The following is a 25,465-nucleotide window of genomic DNA, read 5'->3' as shown; positions in this document are numbered from 1 at the left end:
AGAAGGAAATGGATTCTAGAGAATGCACAGAAATATACTTTGATGTTTTAAAAAGAGTTCACATTACAGAAGAGGAAGTTTGGGAGGTCTTAGAGGATATAAAGTTGGATATAGCTCCAGGACCTGAGCTATTGTATCCCAGGAACATAAAATGAAGCTCAGCAAGTCTGGCAGCATCTGTGAAGGCAAAAACAGAGTTAATGTTTCAGGTCCAGTGACCCTTCCTCAGAACGGTTTCTGAGTTCTCAGGAAGGGTTGCTGGATCCAAAACATGAAATTGGTCTTTTTTTCCTTCACAGGTGCTGCCAGACCTGCTGAGCTTTTCCAGCAACATTGTTTTTATTCCTGATTCACAGTTTTTTGGTTTTTATTATCTAATGTATCCCAGAATATGATGGGAAGTCAGGGAGAAAATTTCAAGACCCCTTGCAGAAATATTTGCATCATTTAAAACTATGGGTGGGTGCCTGACTACTGGAGGGCAGCTAATCATAGAGAGAGAGATCATAGAATCTCTACAATGTGGAAACAGGAGTGGTGGCCCTGTTGTACCTTGTTTAAGAAAGGTTGTTAGGAGAAATTGGGGAACTATAGGCCTGTGAGTCTGACTTTGGTTGTGGGTAAATAGTTGGAAGTGATTATAAAAGGTAAGATTTATGGACATTTAGAGGAGGAAACATTGATTAGGATTGTCAGCATGGTTACACGCTAGGAAAATTGTGCCTCACAAGTTTTGAGTTTTTGAGAAAACTTTTGATGGTGGCAGAACAGTAGATGCTGTTTATTTGGATTTTAGTAAAGCCTTTGACAAGGTTCCGCATGGTAGAGTAATTTGTAAAGTGAGGTCACATGGGATTCAGGGTGAGCTTGCCAACTGGATACATAATTGGCTTAATGGCAGGAAACAGAGGGTAATGGTGGAGAGCTGTTTTTCAGATTGGAGGCCTGTGACCTGTGCTGTTCCACAGAGATTAGAGTTCTGGGTCCTTTTGTTCTGGTTTTATTTGTCACTTACATAAATGATTTGGATGTAAATATAGAAGGCATGGTTAGTAAATTTGTGGATGACACCAAAATTGGTTACATAGTAGACAGTGAAGGAAGTTTTCTAAGATTACAAAAGGATCTTGATCATATGAGTCAATGGGCTAAAAAAATGGCAGATGGAGTTCACTCTGGAGAAATGCAAGATATTGCATTTTGGTTCTTATAGGGCTTATACAATTAATCCTAGGGCTTTGGGTAAAGTGTTGCAAAACAGAGGGATCTAGGGGTGCAGGTACATAATTCTTTGAAGTTTGCATCACATGTAGACAAGATGATTTAAAAGATATTTGGCATGCTTGCCATCATTTCTCAGTCATTTGAGTACAGGAGTTGGGACGTTATGTGAGGTTGAACAGGACATTGATGAGGCCTCTTCTGGAATACTGTGACCAGTTCTGGTCACCCAGTTATAGAAAAGATATTATTAAGCTGGAGAGAGTTCAAGAGAGATTTACCAGGTTATTGCCAGTGACGGAAGGTTTGAGTTTAAAGAAAGACTGGATAGGCTGGGACCTTTTTTTCAGTGGAGCTCAGCAAGTTGAGAGGCAACTTGCTAGAAATTTATAAAATAATGAGGGTATGGACAGGGTTAATGGTCGTTGCTGTTTTTAAGGTGAGGGGAGAGAGAGATTTAAAAAAGACATAAGAAGCAAATATTTACATAGGGTGGTTTGCATTTATTCTTTGTTTATTCACAGGATGAGGGCATTACTGGCTGAGGCAGCATTTATTGCCCAGAGAGCAGTCATGAGTCAACCACGTTGCTGTGGGCCTAGAGTCATGTGTAGGCCAGACCAGGTAAGGATGGCAGTTTCCTTTTCTACAGGATATTAGTGAACCGAATGGGGTTTTCCTGACAATCAACAATGGATTCATGGTCATCATCAGTTTCTTAATTTCAGATATTTATTGAATTCAAATTCTACCATCTGCCATGGCAGGATTCAAACCTGGGTCCCCGAATTAACTGACTGTTGATAATACCACTAGGCCATTGCCTTCCCTATTGTGGAATGGACTGACTGAGGATGTGGTGGAGGCAGTACAATTACAATGTTTAAAAATCATTTGGATAGGCACGTGAATAGGAAAGGTTTGGAAGGAAATGGGCCAGGTGTAGGCAGGTGGGGCTAGTTTAGTTTGGAACTACGTTCGGCATTCAAACAACTTTCTGCTTGGGCTGTAACCAGGCATCTCCACATCGTGGGTTGCGGTACTGGCTTCAATTTTGTGGAAATCCAGTGTCCGTCCATCTTTCTGCTAGAGTGGAGTTAGCACCTGTATGAGAACAAAGGGTCAAATGGCCTTCTTTCATATTGGTAATTCTATAATTTCATTCTTAGCTGAGGAATGTCATGGCCCACCCTTGTGATTGAAATTCAGTTCCCTTTGCATTCTAGCTCGGGAAGCCTCATCCTGAAAGACCTTGGTAGAATTTTTGCATGAACACCTGCCATATGTTCAAGACTTTGAGAGGTGAGGACCAGTGCCTTCTCATGATATAAAGCACACTATAATGCAAATCTGTTCATCCTTACCTTGATCTGATCCTGCTCCCCTGCATACTCAATTGACTGAAAAATAGTCCACGTGCACCGTCTGCGAACTTCCAACCGGGCAACATATTGACGATACCACCTCTGGATGAGAATGGCAGCCTTGATGGCTGTGAGGAGGAATACACACAAACACAAAAGAAATTATTCAGTTGCAGAGTTAATTCTCTCCTTCTCGGCAGAGTAGCAGTGAAGTTGGACTTTCACTTGACTGTTGGCTTCTTCACTGTTGACCCAGGCTCACGTTTCCTGGGTCAGGGCTTATTTGTTTTGTGGCGTGAACACCATGCAGGATTCTTGGCAATAAAAAAAAGGATTATAATGTTCTGCAGAAGGAAACAGCATATTTTATAGGCCCTGGTCTCAGGCACAGGCCGATGAATTGTTACAAATTGAACATAGATATGCAGTTACCAGCACTATCTGTGCCATTAGAGACTTCCATCACAATTTTTTTCACTAATTTATCAGAGGTCTGCTGGCAGGTCCCACCCCATACTATGCTGCTTATTGACCATCATGTGCTTCTTAATGTAGTTCGGTGCCCCGTAAAGCAATATCTCGATTTTAATATTCCCATCCTGGTTTCAAATCTCTCCACAGCTTGCTACTTCCTATCTCTGTAATCTGTCACTGCCCACAATCCTGTGATGCCTGCATTCCTCTAAGTCTGACCTCTTCAGCACCTATGATTTTCAATCGCCCCACTATTAGTAGCCATGCTTTCATCAGTTTGAGCTCAGGAACTTCATTTTTAAACCTCCAAGACTCTTTCTGTTTTCTCCTTAAAGACAAACCTTAATACCCGTCTCTATGACAAAACATACAATCATTTTCTTAGGTGGCTCTATTTCTAATTTTGCTTTGTAGGTTTGGGACATTTTATTACACTAAATAAATACAGCAGGAGTTATTTTGGGTATTACTGTCCTTAGGTTAAGATTTTATCTAGCTATGATAAGTGTGATGTCATGACAACCAACGTGCTTGACTCCCAAGTGTCACCTTAGCTGATCCAGCACGCCAATTAGTTATAATAAACCTCCAGAGGATCAGTATTCTTTAGTAACAACTCTGAGAAACTAAACATGGGCGACAATTTCTCAGCCTTGCGAGTAACATCCACATCCCAATAACTCATTCACGGGGATTTATCATTCTGTTTATAGTTCTATGATAGCATTGAGCCAGTCCAAATAAATCATGGCACTCTTCTTTAATAGCACAGAATTTACTGAATCTTTGTTAAGCTGCAGCCCAAACATACATGGGCAGCAAAATTTCTCTCTAATATGGACCCTCATTAAACAGCAGCTTCGGTCAGAGATACTGCTATAAACCTTGCAAGCATGGCTGCTAATAGTGGGGCGATTGAAAATCGTAGGTGCCGAAGAGGTCAGGCTTAGAGGAATGCAGACATCACAGGATTGTGGGCAGTGACAGATTAGATGTAGGAAGGAGCAAGCTGTGGAGCGATTTGAAACAAGGATGGGAATGTTAACTCGAATACTGGCAACTAGCAGCGCTATATTGCTGGGGTGCATAAAACTGAACTTATCCTACTTGTTAAATAACGTCTTCATTTAAATTTAGTAAAAGTAGAAAAGTGAAACCAATATAAGATGGATTTTATTGTGAGGAGGCTCAGAGAATCAATGACATTATTTCTTACCTGTCCCAGCTGTGCAGTGATATTCTACAACACAAACACACAGAAAAGTGAATTAGATCATATTATTTATGAAGAACACACTTTTTATAAGATAGTTCATAAGCATTTTATTTTACTTATTCATGGTTAGGCCAGTACTTATTACCCAACACTAAGCCAACTTGAGGAGGTTGGCTGCCTTCCTATACCTCTGCAGTCCATCTTCTGTAAGCAGACCCACATTGTAGTTAGGGAGAAAGTTCCAGGATTTTGACATAGTGTCAATAACGGAATGGCGATACATTGGCAAACGGCTTTTTTTTAAAAATTCATTCGGAGGATGAGGGTGTCACTGGCTAGCCCAACATTTAGTGCCCATCCCTATTTTCCCAGAAGGCAGTTATGGGTCAACCACATTACTGTGGGTTTGAAACACATGTAGGTCAGACCAGGTAAGGATGGTAGTTTCTTTCCCTAAAGGACATCAGTGAGCCAAATGGGTTTTTCTGACAATCAACAAAGGATTCATGGTCATAGGACTCTTAATTCCAGATATTTCCTGATTTCAAATTGCACCATCTGTTGTGGCAGGACTTGAACCCAGGTCCCCAAGGCATTATCTGGGTGTCTGGATTAACAGTCCAGAAATAATGCCATTGGCTTTGAATGGACCTTGCGGGTGGTGATGTTAACATGTATCTGTGCTATTCACCTTCCAGATGGTGCTGTCTGAGGAGCCTTGACGAATTTTTGCAGTCCATCTTGTAAGCATTGTACACATTGCTACTATTGTGTGTCAGCAGTGGAGGAATTGAACAGTTGAGGATGTGCTGCCAAATAAAGCAGACTCCTTTTTCCTGGATGGTGTCAAGTTTCTTGAGTGTTGTTGGAGCTGCATCCATTCAGTCAAGTGAGGAATATTCCATTTCATTCCTGACCTGTACTTTATAGATGGTGAACAGACTCTTGTGAGGCAGGAGGTGAATTCCTTGCTGTCAGATCCCTAGCCTCTGACCTGCTCTTGCAGCTACAATATTTATCTGGCTAATCCAGTTCAGTTTCTGGTCAATGGTATGTACAGGGATGTTGATACGGGGAATCCAGTGATGGTATGGCATTGAACGTCAAGCGATGATGGCTAGAGTCTCTCTCATTGGAGATGGTCATTGCCTGAAACTTGTGTGGCACAAATGTTACATGCCACTTGTCAGTCCAAGCCTGGTCTGCTGAATCTGAGCATAGATTGCTTCACCATCTCAAGAGTTGTCAGCAGTGCTGAACACCATGCCATCATCAGTGAATGCCCCCACATTTGACTTATGATGGAGGAAAGGTCATTGATGAAGCAGCTGAAGATGGTTAGGCCTAGGATATTATACTCAGGAACCTCTAAAGAGAAGTCCAGGAGCTGAGATGACTGTCCTGCAACAACCTTGACCATCTTCCTATTTGCCAGTTTTGACTCCAACGAGTGAAGCACTTTCTCCCTGATTCCCATTGACTCTAGTTTTGCTAGGGCTCCTTGATCCCACATTTGGTCAAATGTGGCCTTGATGTCAAGGGCTGTCACTCTCATCTCCGGAATTCAGCTTGTTTGTCAATTTTGGAACAAGGCTGTAATGTGATCAAGAACAGGGTGGCTCTGGCTAAACACAAACTAGGCATCAGCAGCAGATTATTGTTATGCAGTGTTAGTGGCACTTTCCATCATTTTAATGATGATTGAGATTAGATTCAGGAGGGACTAATTGGCCAGATTGGATTGCCCTGCTTTTTGTGTACAGGATAGACTCTGCTTTCTTCTATCTGTCATGCAATGCCCTGCTGCAACTGTACTGGACTAGTTTGGTTTGGACCACGGCAGGTTCTGGAGGACCTCTTCAGTACTAATGTCAGAATGTTGACAGGGCATTTGCAGTAACTAGTGTCTCCAGCCATTTCTTGATATCATATGGAGTGCATTGAATTGACTGAAGAGTGGCATCTGTAATTTGGGAATCTCTGGGGGGGGGGGGGGGGGGTGCAAAGTGGACCCACTTTGCACTTCTGGCTGAAGATTGTTACAAATACTTGAACTTTATCTTTACTCCTGATATACTGGGTCTCACCACATTGAGGATGGGGATGTTTGTGGTACTTCCTGTTCCAGTGAGTTGTTAATTGTCTATCACTAGATGACAGGTCTACAGATTTGACCCATTGGCTGTGGAATCACTTAGCTTTGTCTATCACTTGCTGCTTGCTCTGTTTGGCATGTGGGCAGTCTTGTTTTTCAGGTTGATACCTCATTTTTACGCATGTCAGGTGCTCCTCTTGGCATGCCATTCCGCATTCTTCATTAAATCAAGTTTGAAGATAACGTTAGAACAGGGGATATGCTAGGCCATAATAGGTTGCAGATTGTGTTGGAGTATGATTCTGCTGCTGATGGCCCAGATCACCGCATGAGAGTCTCAGTCTTGAGTTGCTACATCTGTGTGACTTAGCACAGTGATAGTGCAACTCAGTACGATAGATAGTATTATCACTAGATTTCATCTCTGCAAGGAAACAGCATCTTTCTCAGACCAAATGCATCTCTTGCAGGCAGGTGGGTGAGGGTGACCCAAGACCCCAGGATATTAGTTAGGCCTCTAGGTTGCTAGCCCAGTAGAGTGTTACTCAGGTTTCACTTCACTGACAAATGAGCATATGTCCAAAATTATCTTAATTGTTTTGAACAATCAATGTATTCAGAAGGTCAACATTTCCTTTATTCAGTCTCCAAACTACTGGGAAAGCCACAGTTAGAAGAGAGGACAAAGTGATGGCATTGTCGTATTGTTGCTACACTAATGATCTAAAGGTCCAGGTATTGTCCCAGGGAGCTGGATTTGAATCCACCATGCCTGAAGGAATTTGAATTCAATGAAAGAAAAAGAGAATTAAGAGTCATATGATGATCATGAAACCACTAATGTAAAGCTCAGTTGCTCACTGACGCTCTTTATGGAAGGAAAACTGCCGTTCTTAGGTAGTCTGGTCCACATGTGACTCCAGGACTTAATCAATGTGGTTGACTAAACTGCCTTCTGAACTAGACTAGCAACTCACGCAGTTCAAAGGTCAGCAAGGGATGGACAGCAAAAGTTCACCCACCCATGTCCAAAATGGCTGCCAGGGCACATGTAGAGATGATGACTTCATGGTTTTGACATTGGAACAGTACTCCTAAGATCTAGCCCATGTTAAAATGACTTGGGTTCAAATTCTATCCCCACAGATGGAAATAATAACTATTTTTTAAAAAATGGATTCAAAAACCCAATGATCCCTGATCATTGTCTTTATAAACACCCACCTTGTTTATTGATTGCCTTAGGGGAGAAACTGCCCTCCTTATCTGCTCTGATGTACATGTGATTCTAAACTCACAACAATTTTGTTGACTCTTAACCTGCACAGTCCTCCTTATTAATATCTAGTGCCAAAACCAGGACGGCCATCTCACAGGCTAGACAGACAACAGCCTGACAGTCATACTTATGTCATATTTTACACATAATGTCTCAGACATTCTCACTGACTCCAGAATTTATGAAGTTTCATGGCATCATGTCAAAAATGGGCAAGGAAACTTCCTGCTGGTTACCACATACCACCCATGCTTGGTTAGAGCACTTGGAGGATGCACTGAGGGTGGCAAGGGTGCAGATGAATACTAAGTAGGAAACTTTAATGTCCATCACCAAAAGTATCTCAGAATACCAGTACTGACCAAGCTGATCTAATCCCAAAGGACATAACTGCTGGACTGGGACTGCGGTAGGTGGCGTAGAAAACACAAGAGGGAAAAAATATACTTGACCTTATTTTCACTTTTTCCTGCAACAAATGCATCTGTTCCTGACAGCATCAGTAAAAGTGACCATTGAACAGTCATTGGGGAGACAAATTCTTATCTTGTTCTGTTCTAATACAACAGGAATTTTGTCATGAGTTGACAGCTAGGATCAGTCTATTCATTTTTTTGCATCGTCTTGCTACTGATCGGAACTGGAATTCTTGTTAATGATTTTAAAATTCACATCTAACTTTTCATACTAATTCACCATCTTTTATGCTGTATGTTTCTAGACTTGAAAGGCCAATGGTCCTACTACTGTTCATGTATTTGTTTAAAACTATTATCTCTTTCTCCAGGTAGCATCATTCAGGATTATCGTACCTCTGATCATGTTGTGGTTTTACTTTGAGGACAGGGTGAGGAGGGAGGCTTCAAATCTACCTCACTCTGCTTTGGGGGGGTAGGGGGCGGTCAAACCTAATGCTCTTCATGTAATTTATGAACCACACATGATCCATCTAGCCAAATAAGCTTACTTGACCCCAAGACTATTAATCTATGTCCTTAAAGAGAGAATGGTTGGGAAACAATAGCTCAAGCAAAATAAGGATCCATGGAACTAGTTTTGAATAAAGTAGTAATACTTCTCCATGAAAATACTGTGAAAATTTGACCGAGTTATGATCCTAAGAGACAATCTATAAAAGAATCAGTGATGTCTAGGGAAATCTTTTGTAAAGAATAATATAACCAAAAACTTATTCATTGCACAAAAAGTTGAAAGAAATATGCTGACATAGCTGGCGGTCACACTTGCTATTTAACAATGGAACATTTAACATTAATATGGTAAGACATAACAAAAATAAAATACCACCGAAAATATAAACAATTCCTTTAAATTTAAATATGTCTAATATAGCACCTAAAATTGTTTGGTTTACCAAACTGTTATTATGTCAGTTGAGCAAAAACTGAGTAAGCAGAACTCCAGTCTTACCTTTCACTATTCTCTTCACTGAATTAGTATTAACTCTTGAACTACCACATCCCATGATCTTGTGGTCCTTCAAAGCCTTTTTTCACACCCTTCTACAGCTTTAAGGAGAAATTTGCTTATTTAATGAAGATTACAACATTTATATAAGTTATTGGATAGTGGAATATACTAAGGGAAACAGTACATCCTCACCGCAAATAATTTCAAAAACAATGTTTATACAATGATTTTTAGGTAACCTAGAGTCTCAATAATGCAGGGAATGGAAAGAGATTCTTTGATTTTGTATAGGAAATGTGCAAGTGAAATATTAAGTGTGAAGCAATATTGCACTGTGAAAAGCTAATTTTATCACCACATGACTATTGATCCTGATAATTCAGGAGCAGGGCATTAAAAAAGTATTAAAATCTTGGCTCCCAAGCAGGGGAGGAATTTGGATGTCAGAAATGCAACCTAAAGAAAAGCAGCAGCTTTTAATATGATGTAGCAATATTGGTTGGGTAAACCATGTTGTCCTCCATTACATTAATGTGGCACAGCAAAGGAACACATCCTGAATGCACAAATCCTCCTGAATTCAAGGCATATGAAAATAATCATTCATTGACCAGTACGAGATTCACCCTGCCCTAGAACTGCACCTTAAATATCCTCTGGAATTTCATGATTTCATGGCTATTCTGTTAACTTCTTAACTATTTCCTCCCAACAGTACATGTTCTTTTTGTGTTTGGGCAGTGATGGTCCATTCGATAAATACCAATTTCTAAGCCAACAGTTTAAATGGAAAGGTAAAGCTAAAAGCATACGAATGGTAATTAGATTATGAATGTATTACAAATGACTAGAATCATAAATTTGCACAATTTAAAAAATATGTAATTTTCTTCTTTTATTTTTGGAAACTGCAAGTCATACTTACAATTACACTGGTATCAGCATTCATCTACAATCTCAGCAAGTGCCCATTTTCCAGATGTGAACCAAACCATCAGAACATAAGGAACATCAGAGTGTAACTCAAGCCCATGTTATTTCAGAGTGCAAATGGAGAGGGTTGTGGGATCAAGAGTAGGAACCATGTTTTCCTTTCCCCTCTGGGTTTTGGCTAATTAGCGAGAACTAGTACCACTTGATGCATTCTGATTGTAGAATTTCAAGCCCACTTCAGTGGTGGGAGTTGTAAGAGCATGAGCCGGGGCAGCTGGGAAGATAAGTTTGAGTATAAAATACTTTCCTCGTGAATAGGCAGAGTGAAGGCTGAGCAGGAGCAACTGCGACACGGGTACTGCTGAGTAAGTGAACTAATATATTCGGGCAGTGGCTAAATCCAAATCTTTACACATGTACAGTCTCCCACCCATCCTCCTCCTCTAACCAAAAAAAAAGACTGCGTGTGGAGGGTCGGTAAGGTGAGTTTTTTTTCCCCTTTCTCTTTATTTCTTTTGGCCGTTTAGAGAAGACGGGATGGAATCTAGGGATAATGGGAACTGCAGATGCTGGAGAATCCAAGATAATAAAATGTGAGGCTGGATGAACACAGCAGGCCAAGCAGCACAAAAGCTGACGTTTCGGGCCTAGACCCTTCATCAGAGGGATGGAATCTAGGGCAGTTTCATGCTCCTCTTGTAGGATGTGGGAAGTAAGGGTCACTAGTAGTGTCCCTGCTGACTTCACCTGCAAGAAGTGCACCCAATTCCGGCTCCTCACACACTGTGATAGGGAACTGGAGCTGGAGCTGGATGAACTCCGGATCATTCAGGAGTCTGAGGGGGTGATAGAGAGGAGTTATATGGAGGTAGTCACACCTAAGTTACAGGATAAAGGGTGACTATCAGGAGAGGGAAAGGGAATAGGCAGACAGTGCAGGGATACCCTGTGGCTGCTCCCCTCAATAATAATTATATGGCTTTTGATACAGTTGAGGGGGAACGGCCTACCAGGGGAAAGCCATAGCGGCCAGGCCCCTGGCACTGAGCCTGGCTTGGTGACTCAGAAGGGAAGTGGGGTTGAATAGGAGAACGATAATGATAGGCGATTCAATGGTTAGGAAACAGGCAGGAGACTCTGTGGTACCGAGCGACACTGGTCTGTTCCCTCCCGGGTGCCAGGGTCAAGGATGTCTTGGATCAAGTCTAAAGGATTCTTAAGGGCAAGGGTGAGCAGCCAGAAGTCGTGGTACACATTGGTACCAATAACATAGCTAGGAAGCAGGATGAGCAGATCTAAGAAATGCCACCATTGCCATGGGCTAGAGAGGCTAGGAATGCAGAGCAAGTGCAGCTGAAAACGTAGCTACAGAGCTGGTGCAGAAGGGAGGACTTCAGTTATGTGGATCATTGGGATACCTTCTGGGGAGGGTTTAAACTAGTCTGGCAGGGTGATGGGACCAGAGGATGGGGTATCTGGTGTACAGGCAGATACAGCATGCAGAGAGCCTGTGAGGAAGGATAGACAGTTGGTAGGGCAAAGTTACAGTCAGTGTGACAGGTTGAAGTGTCTATTTTAACGCAAGTAGTGTCAGGAATAAGAGTGATCAACTTAGCTCCAGCACTGATTTATACTCTATGATGTTGTGGCCATTACGGAGACTTGGATAACACTGGGGCAGGAATGATTGTTAGCTGTTTCGGGGAATAGATGTTACAAAAAAAGGGAGGGAGGGAAAAGAGGTGGGATGGTGGCATTGCTAATCAGGGATGGTATCACAGCTGCAGGAAGGGAGGTCGTCGAGGAGGGTTTGTCTACTGATTCAGTATGAGTGGGAGTTAGAAACAGGAAAGGATCTGTCACTTCATTGGGAGTTTTCTATAGGCCCCCCCCCAGTAGCAACAGAGACACTGAGGAACAGTTTGGGAGGCAGATTATGGAAAGGTGCAGAAGTAAAACTTCCCGAATATCTCCTCAGTGCAAATGGAACAGATTTTGTCAGTTGTGTCTAGGAAGGATTTCTGACTCAATATGCAGATAAGCCGGCTAGAGGAGAGGCCGTATAGGATTTGGCTCTTGGCAGCGAACCAGGCCAGGTGTCAGATCTTTCTGCATTTCGGTGATAGTGATCACAACTCCCCGACCTTTACTAGAGTCAGGGAAGGGCATAGGAGCAGACAGTATGGGAAAGTATTTAATTGGGGGAGGGGGAATTACAATGCTATTAGGCAAAAACTGTGGAGCATAAATTGGGATCAGATGTTCTTAGGGAACTGCACGACAGAAATGTAGAGGTTGTTTAGGGAGCACTTGCTATGAATACTGGATAGGTTTGTCCCACTGAGGCAAGGAAAGGATGGTAAGGTGAGGGAACCTTGGATGACAAGATGTGGGGAACAGCTAGTCAAGAGGAAGAAGGAAGCTTACATAAGATTAAGAAAGCAAGGATTGGACAGGGCTCTAGAGGGTTACAAGGAAGCCAGAAGGGAACTGAAGAATGCACTTAGGAGAGCTAGAAGGGGGTATGTAAAAGCCTTGACAGGTAGGATTAAGGAAAACCCCAAGGCGTTCTATACTTCTGAGAGGAACAAGAGGATGGTCAGAGTGAGGATAGGGCCAATCTGGGATAGTAGAGGGAACATTGACCAGAAACTCAAGTGGACTCACCACATTAATCGAGTAGCTATAAGAGCAGGCCAGAAGCTGGGAATGCTGCGGTGTGTAACTCATCTCCTGACTCCTCAAAGAATGTTACAAGGCACGAGTCAGGATGGAATACTCCCTAATTGCGGCCCCAACAACCTTCAAGAAGCTTGATACCAGGACAAAGCAGCCCACTTGAATGGCATAACATCCACAAGCATTTCACTCCCTCCATTACCGACACTCAGTACAATCTACAAGATGCACTGTAGAAATTCACCAAAGTTCCTCAGACAGCACCTTCCAAGCCCACAGTCACTTCCATCTAGAAGGACAAAGGCAGCAGATATATGGGAACATCACCACCTCCAATTTCTCCCCCAAGTCATTCACCATCATGACTTGGAAATATATCGTCATTCCTTCACTGTCGCTGGGTAAAAATCCTGAAATTCCCTCCCTTATAGCATTGTGGGTCAACCCACAGCAGGGGGAATGCAGCAGTTCAAGGCGGCAGCTCACCACCGCCTTCTCAAGGGCAACGAGCGATGGACAAGAAATGCTGGCCGAGCCAGCGATGCCCACATCCCAAAAAATGAATTAAAAAAACTTGTACATGAAACAGGCTAATATGCCTGAATAGGTTGTTGTTAGGAAGGAGGATGAGCTAGAAATTCTGAAGAGGATGAGAATAGATAAATCGCCTGAGTCAGATGGGATATACCTAAAGTTTCTATGGGATGCGAGGGAAAAGATTGCTGCGCCTTTGGCTATGATCTTTGCATCCTTGCTGTCCACTGCAGTAGTACCACATGATTGGAAGGTGGCAAATGTTATTCTCTTGTTCATGAAAGGGAACAAGAATAATCTTGGGAATTACAGACCAGCCAATCTTACTTCTGTGGTGGGCAAATTATTTTATTGGAGAGGATTCTGAGAGATAGTATTTATGACTTTTTGGAAAAGCATAGTTTGATTAGAGGTGGTCAGCATGGCTTTATGAGGGACAGGTCATATCTCATTAGCATTATTGAATTCTTTGAGGATGTGATAAAACACATTGATGAAGGTAGAGCAGTGGATGTGATGTAGATGGATTTTAGAAAGGCATTTAATAAGGTTCCCCATAGTAGCCTCATTCAGAAAGTAAGGAGGCATGGGATTCAGGGAAATTTTGCTGTTTGATTACAGAATTGGCTGACTAAAAGACGAAGGGTGGTAGTAGATGGAAAGTATTCAGCCTGGAGCTTGGTGACAGGTGGTGTACTGCAGGGATCTGTTCTGGGACCTCTGGTCCTTGTGATCTTCTTAAATGGCTTGGATGAGGAAGTGGAAGGGTAGGTTAGTAGGTTTGCTGATGACATGAATGTTGGCAGAGTTGTGAACAGCATGGAGGGCTGTTGTAGGTTGCAACCAGACATTGACAGGATACAGAGCTGGGCAAAGAAGTGGCAGATGGAAGTCAACCCAGAAAAGTGTGAAGTGATTCATTTTGGAAGGCTGAATTTGAATGCAGAATGCAGGGATAATGGCAGGATTCTCGGCAGTGTGGAGAAACAGAAGGATTTTGGAGTCCACGTCCATAGATCCTGCAAAGTTGCCACTCGACTTGATAGGGTTATTAAGAATGCGTATGGTATGTTGGTTTTCATTAGCAGGGAGATTGAGTTTAAGAGCTGTGAGGTTATGCAGCTCTACAAAACCCTGGTTAGCCCACACTTGGAATATTGCTTTCAGTTCTGGTCGCCTCATTATAGGAAGGATGTGGAAGCTTCAGAGAGGATGCAGAGGAGATTTACCAGGATGCTGCCTGGACTAGAGGGCAGGTCTTACAAGGAAAGATTCAGGGAGCTTTTCTCATTGGAGTGAAGAAGGATAAGAGGTGACTTGCTAGGGGTATGCAAGATGATTAGAGGCATAGATAGAGTGGATAGATATAGTGGTAGAGACTTTTTCCCAGAGCGGAAATGAATATTATGTGGGGTATAAGGTGATTAGAGGAAGGTATAGGGGAGATGTCAGAGGTAGGTTATTTACACAGAGAGTGGTGGATGCATAGAATGCACTGCCAGGGGTGATAGAGTCAGATACATTAGGGTCATTTAAGCAAATCTTCGAAAGGCACATGGATGATAGTAAAATGAAGGGTATGCGGGGTTAGTTTGAACTTAGAGTAGGATAATAGGTCAACACAACATCATGGGCCAAAGGGCCTGTACTGTGCTGTGCTGTATTGTTCTACGTTCTAATTGCAAACATTCCTTCTACCCAATGCATACTAACAACTCACAAAGAATTTTCACATTTATTTTAAGCAATGTTTAAATTAATATGTGCAAAAAAACTGCAGGTGCTGGAAATTGAAAATCAACAGAAATTGCTGGAGAAACTCAACAGGTCTGGCAGCATTTGTGGAGAGAGAAACAGAGTTAATGTCTCAAATCTGATATAACTTATTCAGAACTGAGAGGGGATGAAAAACGGTGGTTTTATGCAGTTGGAAAAAAGTGTGGATGTGAGAGTAGGAGGTGGAGAAGTATAAGTGGAACAGCTGGTTAAGGTGCCCACTGGGAAGCAAAGGATGGGGAGGTATGGAAAATAAATGTAACTGATAGATATGAATAGGAGAAAATGTGTTCATTCTGCTGGGAACAAAGTTAACAAGACACAGGTGAAAAGGATGAGGTGGGGGTGCGTGGAGAGCTGAGCAAGTTATAATCAAAATGGAGGATACAGCAGGGCCCGGAAGGAAATGTTAGCTCGGGGGAAAGGTGGTTTATTCAAATCCCAAGCGATTGAAAGACTGAAATCATTCCTATGTACACAGTGAAGGTGTTCCCACAAGCAACCAATCAGTCTGCATTTAGTCTTGCCAATGTAAAGGAGACTGCAATAGGAGCAGTGCATGCAATAGACTAGTTGAACGAAATTCAAGTAAATGCTCCTTTGACTAAAAAAAAGTGGCCTTTGCTCCTGAGAAGGAAAGATGTGAAAGGGCAAGCTCTACACCTGCTATAAATTATATGGAAAGGTGCAGTGGGTGGTGGGGTGTGGTCAAGAAGTGTTAGGTGTGGACATGGTATTGTGGTGACTTGGCCAATCACAGTGCATTGTCAATGGAATTAGAAACCCAGAGATTTGATACTACAAGTCTTTGCTGTTTTATTTCCCTAGACCTAGTGAAGAGACAATTCTTCCCAACTACTGACTGAGCCACTGAACTATTCCAGCGTTGGCTGGTAATTTCTTCAGGCATTCTCCAACTCTGTTAGCAAAGGGTCATAGGATCATACAGTATGGTTCAATTCATCCGTGACAACCAGGTATCCCAGTCTGACCGAGTTTGACTTGCCAGCATTTGGCCCATATCCCTCTAAACCCTTCTTATTTACATACTCATCCAGCTGCCTTTTAAATGTCTTACTTGTACTCGCTTCAACCACTTCTTCTGGCAGCTCATTCTGGACACACACCACCTTCTGCAAGAGAAAGTTTCCCCTCAGGTCCTTTTAAATCTTACCTCTCTCACCTTAAATTTATATCCTATTGCTTTGGACTCCCCACCCAATGAAAAAGACCTTGGCTATTCACCCTATCCATACCACTTATCATTTTATAAACCTATAATCTCACCCCTCGCTCTCTAATACTCTAAAGGAAAAAGCCCCAACCTATTCAATCTCTTCCTTTGGCTCAAACCCTCCAACTCTGGCAACATCCTTTTCTACACCCTCTCAGGTTTAACAACATCCTTCCGGTAGAAGGGTGATCAGAATTGTATGCGGTATGCCAAAAGTGGCCTAACTAATGTCCTGTACAACTGTAACATGACATTCCAATTCCTAAAACAATGCACTGACCAATGAAGGCAAGCATGCCAAATGCTTTCTTTACAACCCTGTCTACCTACAACTCCACTTTCAAGGAAAAATGCACCAGCATCCCCTAAGTTTCTTTGTTCAGCAACACTCCTAGCAGCCTATCATTTCCTGTGTAAGTCCTTCCCTGATTTGCCTTACCAAAATGCAACACCTCACACTTTTCAAAATTGAACTCTACCTGCCACTCCTCGGCCCATTGGTACATTGGTCCATCAGCCCATCTGTTCAAGGTCCCATTGCACTCTGAGCTAATCGTCTTTACTGTGCACTACACCACCTATTTTGATGCATCTGCAAAATTACTAACCGTACCTCCTACATTCACATCCAATAATTTATATTAATGACAAAAAACAGTGGACCCAGCACTGATCCTTGTGGCACACTGCTGGCCGCAGGTCTCCAGTCCAAAATAAAATCCCTCCACCACCACACTCTGTTTCCTACCTTCAGCTTCACCTGACAAAGGAGCAACAATCCAAAAGTTTGTAATTTTAAATAAACTGTTGGATTATATTCTGGTGTCATGTGACTTCTGACTTTGTCCTAACCCTGAAGCAACTTTGTATTCCAGTTGGCTAGCTCATCCAGGATCCTATGTGATCTAACCCTACTTTATAGTCTACAATGTGGAACCTTGTCGAACGCTTTACTAAAGTCCACAGAAACAACGTCTATTGCTCTGCCTTCATCAATCTTCTTTGTCGCCTCTTCAAAAAAGTCAATCAAGTTAGTGAGACACGATTTCACACACATAATGCCATGCTGACTATTGCTAATCAATCCTTGCCTTTCCTAATTCATGTAAATCTGTCCCTCAGAATCCTCTACAACAACTTACCCACAACTGACAGAGGGCTTACAGGTCTACTGTCCCCTGATTTTTCCTTACAGCCTTTCCTAACCAATGGCACCACACATTAACCAACATCCAGTCTTGCAACACCTCACCTGTGGCTGTTGATGATACAAATATCTCAGCAAGGAGCCCAGAAATCTCTTCCCTAGCTTCCCACAGAGTTCTGGGAAACACCTGATCAGGTCCTGGGGATTGAGCTATCTTTATGCATTTTACGATCTCCAACTCTTCTTCTTTAATGTGGAGACTTTTCAGGATATCACTATTTAATTCCCCAAGTTCAAGCTTTGGCTACAATTCACTGACTCTACCTACTTGTGTATTTACTGAAGTAATGACAGCTGAGTGGGAGAAAGCCAGATATTCCTGATCAATTGTTTAATTGCATGTTTTGGGCTTTCCCCTCCTTTTTAAACTCTTTTCTATATTTTATCTCTATAAATAAAAGTTGCACAATGCAAATGTATCATGTTTCCAAGTATGAGCACTGCCTGATAATTTTGAAGTGTTTTTAAATTATTTTTCATTCAATGGAAATAAGTCAGTTCGATTCTCACTTACCTTGGCCAACAAACCAATTGTATCTTAGCAACATTGATTAAACTGTTTAACTTAATCATCCTTACCTAAATTGGGTTTCAGGTCAATGAGACACTTAGAATTCATGGAAAAGTAATTGTGCAATGACCTAAATTACAGTCATGAATCTATTATATTTTATAAAGAAAGCAGTGAATGAGGGTGAAAGCACACCAGCAAAGTGCGGACAGAGATAATAGGAACTGCAGATGCTGGAGAATCTGTGATAACAAGGTGTAGAGCTGGATGAACACAGCAGGCCAAGCAGCATCAGAGGAGCAGGAAAGCTGACGTTTCAGGCCTGGACCCTTCTTCAGAAATGAGGGAGGGGAAGGCGATTCTAAAATAAATAGGGAGAGAGGGGGAGGTGGCTAGAAGATGGATAAATGAGAAGACAGGTGGAGAGAAGATAGACAGGTCAAAGAGGCGGGGGTGAAGCCAGTAAAGGTGACTGTAGGTCAGGAGTTAGGGAGGGGACAGGTTGATCCAGGGAGGACGGACAGGTCAAGGGGGCAGGATGAGGCTAGAAGGTAGGAGATGGGGGTGGGGCTTGAGGTGGGAGGAAGGACAGGTTAGGGAGGCTGGGACAAGCTGGGCTGGTTTTGGGATGCGGTAAGGGGAGGAGAGATTTTGAAGCTTGTGAAGTCCACATTGATACCATTGGGCTGCAGGGTTCCCAAGCGGAGTATGAGTTGCTGTTCCTGCAACCTTCGGGTGGCATCATTGTGGCACTGCAGGAGACCTTTAACAGAATGAAATGGTCCTGAGACATTTCATAGCAGCATTATCAAAGTGTGTGATACTGAGCAAGAGCAGTCATATTCCGTCAGGTGATCAAAAGCTTGCTCATAGAGATGGGTTTTAAAAAATGCCTTAAAGAAGGAAAGCATGATAAATAGATTGTCGTGTTTTAGGAGGAAATTGCAGAGCTTTGGGCCTAGGCAACTGGACGACCATCAGTGACGAAGACATAATGATTGTAAATGCTCAACATGCCAGAGTTATAGAAAAAGCATTTCTGATGGTTATAGGGTTGAAGGAAATTGCAGGGATAGTTCAGATAAAAGCCATGGAGAGGTCTGTAAACAATGATGAAAATTTTAAAAAGGTTTACTTGGGAGCCAATGTAAGTCAGTGAGTGGAGAGGTATTAGGGGAATAGGACTTACTGTAAGTTAAGATATCAGTTGCAAAGTTTCAAAAGACGTCAAGTTTGAAAAGGGTTGAGGGATAAACCAGGAGTGTTTTGGGAAGAGTCAATATTGAGGTAACCAAGGTGTGGTTGAGGGCTTCAGCTGTAGATCAGCTGACAAAATTGTGGAATGATGTAGTAGTGCAGTGCAAATGATGGAAATTTTATTATTGTTATTTTTGTTAGTTAAGATTATGAAGAGATTTAAAGGGTGTGAGAGTAGATACCCCTTTAGTAGTAGGCTAACTTAAAGCCATGCACCCAAATATGAGCTCTACATTGAGTGGCAGTTTCCACTATACCCAGGACTTCAAATCCTTCATTCCTCCATGAGCTGGCCCCATCCCGTGTCCTCCAGGCAAGCGCCCCTTTTCCTCAGAGAGAGTAATAACTGCAGATGCTGGCGTCAGAGATAACGCAGCGTGGAGCTGGTGGAACGCAGCAGGCCAGGCAGCATCAAAGGTGCAGGAAAGTTGATGCTTTGATGAAATGATTTCTGTAGAAGGGTCCCGACCAGATATGTCAGCTTTCCTGCTCCTCTGATGCTGCTTGGCCTGCTGTGTTCCTCCAGCTCCACACTGTGATAGTATAGTCCTTTCTCCCGCTGCTCTCCCACGTACAAGTGGAGTTAAATTTACAAAACTGTAAAGGCAGCTGGGCTAAGCTATCTTTGACTGATCAGGTATCAGGCATCACGAGAATCTCATAGTCACAGCGATTTTCGTGTATAAACTGACTTGATGTTGAAGGTAAGATGTACTTTTTCAAAAAAAAAACACGTTAACCAGTATTATTGGCATGCATACAAACAGAAACCCACCCGAGGATGCGTGAGGCACACCAGGAACACACCAATGACTTTACCGCTGCATCTTAAATCTGAAATTTCCCATCCTGGCTAGTTCATTCAGCCACATTTCCCACGCGGGTGGGCTTTGTAAGGTCGCTGCACCGTCAAACCCATGTTGGAGAACCACAGTGACCTCCCTACCGTGACAAAGGCATCGCAAACTAAGATGTTGTTGCATCAGTCTTGAAGGAGGGGGATAAAAATGAAAAAAAAACGTTACCTTGACGACCATTGGCAGGGTTGCCGTTGATTTGTTTCGAGGTTATAGTTCAACAGTCGGGAGGGTTCAGTTGAAGCCTTTCCTGCAGAGTGAAGAGAGCGAAAACATTGGTGCTCCGAAGCAACTGAAGTTGAGGTGTAACAATTGCTCTCTAATGTCACTGCACGGGCTAGTCGCTTGAGGAAAGCCTCTCTCTCTTTGCAGCACCGTTACTTGTGCGCCTTCTTTTTAAACTTGCAGTCGGATTCAATTACCAGAAGAAACCACGCCAGGCTGCCCATGTCTGGAAGCTATTTTTACCCCGGCTAGCTTTTAAATAAACATAAAGTGCCTTCAGCAGCAGACAATCAGTGAAGAATTCAAACTCACCAATTACAGGAAAGCTCTGAAAGTACATATACCGTAATTGCATCGGCAGTCAGACAAAATGATCTGTAATTAGTTCACAATCCCTTTAAATAGCACTGTTGTTAGGGCCTTCATTTCATTTATTGCAATGCAAACTTAAGCTGGTGCATTGGTTGGACTGTGGAGTTCAGAGATGGCAATTCTGGTGTCATGACCACAAAAAAGGCATTTCCTCAAAGTGATCTGGGAGCGAAGGATTTGAATGTGTTCAACTAGTCCGCTTTTAATTGGCGAGTGATTCATGTTAAAAATAACCAAACAATCTTAAACAAAATGAAGGTTAATTTACAAAACATTATCTAAAGTTACTTCAATAAAAGTAACAATGTTACCAACTACATGTGTGCAAAGATGAAATACAGGTAAGGATGAAAGATACTTCCGAAAATGAGATTAGATCAGTTCTGTAAAATATTGTTGCAAGTTGGAACTTTCAGTTGAAGTGTTGGCTGCCTGGAGTAAAGGATTGCACTGGAAGAATTTGTTCAACTGCTGCAATAGCTTTTAGAGGTGAATAGTCTATCATTTGCCTTTATAGATACAGTCAATAGGTAGAATAGCATAAGACAGTGAGTGAAGGTTTGCCCAAGGCTTGAAAACTGCACAGTTTTGCTTTTCAGCAGAAAGGAGATGATTTCCATGTACCTTTGTCCATAGCTCAAGCTATGGAAGGATTGAAACAAGGGCAAAAGAGAAAGGGTGTGTGGCATTTTTGATTAAGGATAACATTAATGGCTGTACTCAGAGAGGATAGCCCTGGAAGAAGGTCCGGTAAAATTATTTGGGTGGAACTGAGAAATAAGAAAGGGATGATCACCTTATTGGAGTTGGACTAACGAACCTCCAATTCCAGCAGGGAATTGAGAATCAAACTTCTAAGGATATCTCAGATGTCTGTCAGAATAATAGGGTTATAATAGTGGTGGATTTTAACTTTGTGAACAGACTGGGACTGCAATGGCATTAAGGAGTTAGATAGAGAGGACCTTGTTGTGCATGTACAAGAACATTTTCTTAATCAGTCTGTGGATGTAGCTATGAGAGAAGGAGCAAAACTTGAACTTACCTTGTGAAATAAGGCAGGGCAAGTGAGTAGGTGGAAGTGGGGAAGCACTGGGTAATGATAATTCTAGTAGTTTTTGCTCTGGAAAAGGATATACACTGTCTAAAAGTTAAATTTCTGAATTGGAGTAATGCCAATTTTGATGGCATTAGTAAAGAACTTTCTAATGTTGATTGGGAGAGGCTACTTCAGATAAAGGGACAGCTGGAAAGTGGATGGCCTTCAAAAAGAAGATAACGAAGGTCCAGAGGCAGTATGTTCCCGCTAGTATGATTGGCAAGGCTGGTAGGTGTAGGGAGTGCTGAATGTCTAGAGAAATTGATGCTCTGGTCAAGAAAATAAAGGAGGCACATGTCAGCTACAAATAGCTGGGATCAAGTGAATCCCTAGAGGAGTATAAGGACAGGACGAGTACACACAAGAGGGCAAAGGGGGGACATGAGGTCATCACAAGATCCCTACAGTATGGAAACAGGCCATTCAACCCAGCAAGTCCACAACCAACTCTCCAAAAAGCATCCCACCCAGACTTACCTCCCTACCCTAAACCTGCAACCGTGCATTTTCCATGGCTAATCCCTGTAACCTACACATCCGCTATGAGCAATGTAGCATGGCCAATCCACCTAATCTGCACATCTTTTGACTGTGAAAGGAAACTAGAGCACGTAGATGAATTCTACATGGACATGGGGAGAATGTGCGAACTCCACACTGGCAGTCACCTGAGGCTGGAATTGAACCCACATCCCTGGCACTGTGAAGCAACGTCCCACCCAGACCAACCCCCTCCCCTATCACTGTAACCCTGCATTTCCCTTGGCTAACCAACCAGCCTGCTCATCCCTTGTCACCAAGGGGCAATTTAGCATGGCCAAACCACCTAACCTGCATATCTTTGGACTGTGGGAGGAAACCCATGCAGACACCGGGAAAACATGCAAATTGCATACTGACAGTCTCCCGACACTGGAATCAAACCCTGTGAACCGCTGTGAGGCAGCAGTGCTGAGAACTGAGCCAACAAGCTGCTTTTCTTAAATAATGACATGACATTAGCCACCCTCCAGTCTTCCAGCACCTCACCCATGGCTATCAATGAAACAATCATCTCAGCAAAGGGCCCAGCAATCACTTCCCTAGCTTTCCACTGGAATATAACTGACCAAGTAGTGTGAACGAGAATCTAAAGAGATTCTACAAATACATTAACGGCAAAAGAATAACTATGGAGAGAATAGGACCCCTTGAAGATCAACAAGACTGTCTATGTGTGAAACTGCAGGAGATAGATGAGATACTAAACAAGTGTTTCACATCAGTATTTACTGTGAAGAAGGATATAGAAGCTGGGCTCTTGGAGAAATAAATGCTGATATCTTGAAAGGTGACCATATTATGAATGTGTTGTGCTGACCATCTTAAAATCTATAAAGGTGAATAAATCTCTGGAACTGGATCAGATATATTCCAGTGGAAAGCTCGGGAAGTGATTCCTGGCCCCCTTGCTAAGATCTTTGTAGCTCAGGTTGAGGTTCTGGATGTGAGTTTGCTCGCTGAGCTGGGAGGTTAGTTTTCAGACATTTTGTCACCATTCTAGGTAACATCATCAGTGAGCCTCCGATGAAGCGCTAGTGTTATGTCCCGCTTTCTAGTTATCTGGTTAGGATTCCTTGGGTTGGTGATGTCATTTCCTGCTCTTTTTCTCAGACGGTGGTAGTTTGGCTCCAAATCAATGTGTTTGTTGATGGAGTTCCGGTTGGAATGCCATGCTTCTGGGAATTCTCGTGCGTCTCTGTTTGGCTTGTCCTAGGATGGATGTGTTGTCCCAATCAAAGTGGTGTCCTTCCTCATCTGTATGTAAGGATACGAGTGATAGTGGGTCATGTTGTTTTGTGGCTAGTTGATGTTCATGTATCCTGGTGGCTAGCTTTCTGCCAGTTTGTCCAATGTAGTGTTTGTCACAGTACTTGCATGGTATTTTGTAGATGACGTTCATTTTGTTTGTTGTCTGTATAGGGTCTTTTAAGCTCATTAGCTGCTGTTTTAGTGTGTTGGTGGGTTTGTGGGCTACCCTGATGCCAAGAGGTCCGAGTAGTCTGGCAGTCATTTCGGAAATGTCTTTGATGTAGGGGAGAGTGGTTATGGTTTCTGAGCCCGTTTTGTCTGTTTGTTTGGGTTTGTTGCTGAGGAATCGGCGGACTGTGTTCACGGGGTACCCATTCTTTTTGAATATGCTGTATTCTGGATGAACACATCCATCCTAGGACAAGCCAAACAGAGACACACACGAGAATTCCTAGAAGCATGGCATTCCAACCGGAACATCATCAACAGACACATTGATTTGGAGCCAATCTACCATCCCCTGAGAAAAAGAACAGGAAATGACATCACCAACCCAAGGAAACCTAAACAGTTAAATAGAAAGCGGGACCTAACACCAGCGCTTCGTCGGAGGCTCACTGATGATGTTACCTAGAATGGTGTCGAAACATCTGAAAACTAACCTTCCAGCTCAGCGAGCAAACTCACATCCAGATATTTGTATTATCAATAGCCATGGGTGAGGTGCTGGAAGACTGGAGGGTGGCTAATGCAGTACCATGACTTAAGAAAGGTGGTAAGGAAAAGTTAGGTAACTATAGGCTGGTGAGCCTTACAGCGTGGTGGGTAAGTTGTTGGAGGGGTTTCAGAGGGACAAGATTTATGTGTATTTTGAAAGGCAAGAACTGATTAGATATGGTCAACATGGCTTTGTAGGTGGGATGTTGTGTCTCACTAATCTTAGTGGTAAGATCGTGGGGAGCGTTGTTGAACAGAGAGAACATAGAGTTCAAACTTCCTTGAAAGTAGAGCCGCAGGTAGACAGGGTAGTTAATAAGGCATTTGGTCAGCTTGCCTTTATTGGATGGTACTTTGAGTATAGAAGTTGGGAGGTCATGTTGCAGCTATGCATGACACTGGTTAGGCCACTTTTGGAATACTGCATTCACTTCTGGTCTCCCTGCTATAAGAAAAATGTTGCTAAACCTGAAAGGGTTTAGGAAAGGTTTACAAGGATGTTGCCAGGATTGACGGGTTTGAACTATAGGGAGAGGCTGAATAGCCTGGAGCTATTTTCTCTGGAGCATTGGAGGTTGAGGGGTGGCCTTATAAAACCATCAGGGGCATGGAGGGGGAATTTTCAAGTTTTTTCTACAGGTTTGGGGATTGAACACTAGAGGGCATAGGTTGAAGGTGAGACGGACATAAGGGGCAACTTTTTCACGCAGAGCGTGGTGCATGTCTGGGATAACTGCCAGAAGAAGTGGTGGAAACTGGCACAATTCCAACATTTAAACAGCATCTGGATGGGTACATGTATAGGAGGGTTTTAGGGGGATATGGGTCAAATGTTGGCAAATGGGGCTAGATTAATTTTGGATAACAGTCGGCATGGACTGGTTGGTCCAAAGGGTGTGTTTCCATACCATACAGCACCTTGACTCTATGATTCTTTAACTTGATTGAGTTTTTTCACGACAAACAAGATTGATGAAAGTAGAGCAGTGGATGTTTTCTATATGGACTTCAGCAAGGCATTTGACAAGGTTCTGCAAGGCAGACTGGTTAGCAAATTCAGATCACAAGGAATCTGGGGGAGAAGCTAGCCATTTGGACATAAAATTGGGCTGAGGGTAGGAGACAGAACATGGTGGTGGAAGCTGGTGTTTCGGCATGGAGGCTTGTAACCACTGATATGGCACAAGGATCAG

General features: G+C 42.7%; 1 protein-coding gene across 1 annotated transcript in view; it reads right to left on the bottom strand.

The window, feature by feature from the left end:
- The window catches only part of ppef2a (protein phosphatase with EF-hand domain 2a), a 73,414-nt gene that overhangs the window by 41,385 nt on the left and 6,564 nt on the right, over positions 1 to 25,465 (bottom strand). The window contains exons 2-5 of the mRNA XM_048533645.2: positions 20,237 to 20,318; positions 9,081 to 9,178; positions 4,276 to 4,299; positions 2,586 to 2,713 (exon numbers count right to left, since the gene is read on the bottom strand). Of these exons, the coding sequence (XP_048389602.1) occupies positions 2,586 to 2,713; positions 4,276 to 4,299; positions 9,081 to 9,135 (207 nt within the window). The 5' untranslated portion in view covers positions 9,136 to 9,178; positions 20,237 to 20,318. The remainder of the gene's footprint in view (positions 1 to 2,585; positions 2,714 to 4,275; positions 4,300 to 9,080; positions 9,179 to 20,236; positions 20,319 to 25,465) is intronic.

Source organism: Stegostoma tigrinum, chromosome 1 (assembly GCF_030684315.1).
Source record: "Stegostoma tigrinum isolate sSteTig4 chromosome 1, sSteTig4.hap1, whole genome shotgun sequence".
NCBI lineage: Eukaryota > Metazoa > Chordata > Chondrichthyes > Orectolobiformes > Stegostomatidae > Stegostoma > Stegostoma tigrinum.
The sequence above is the reverse complement of the archived record's forward strand: the minus strand, read 5'-3'. Positions and strand labels throughout refer to the sequence as shown.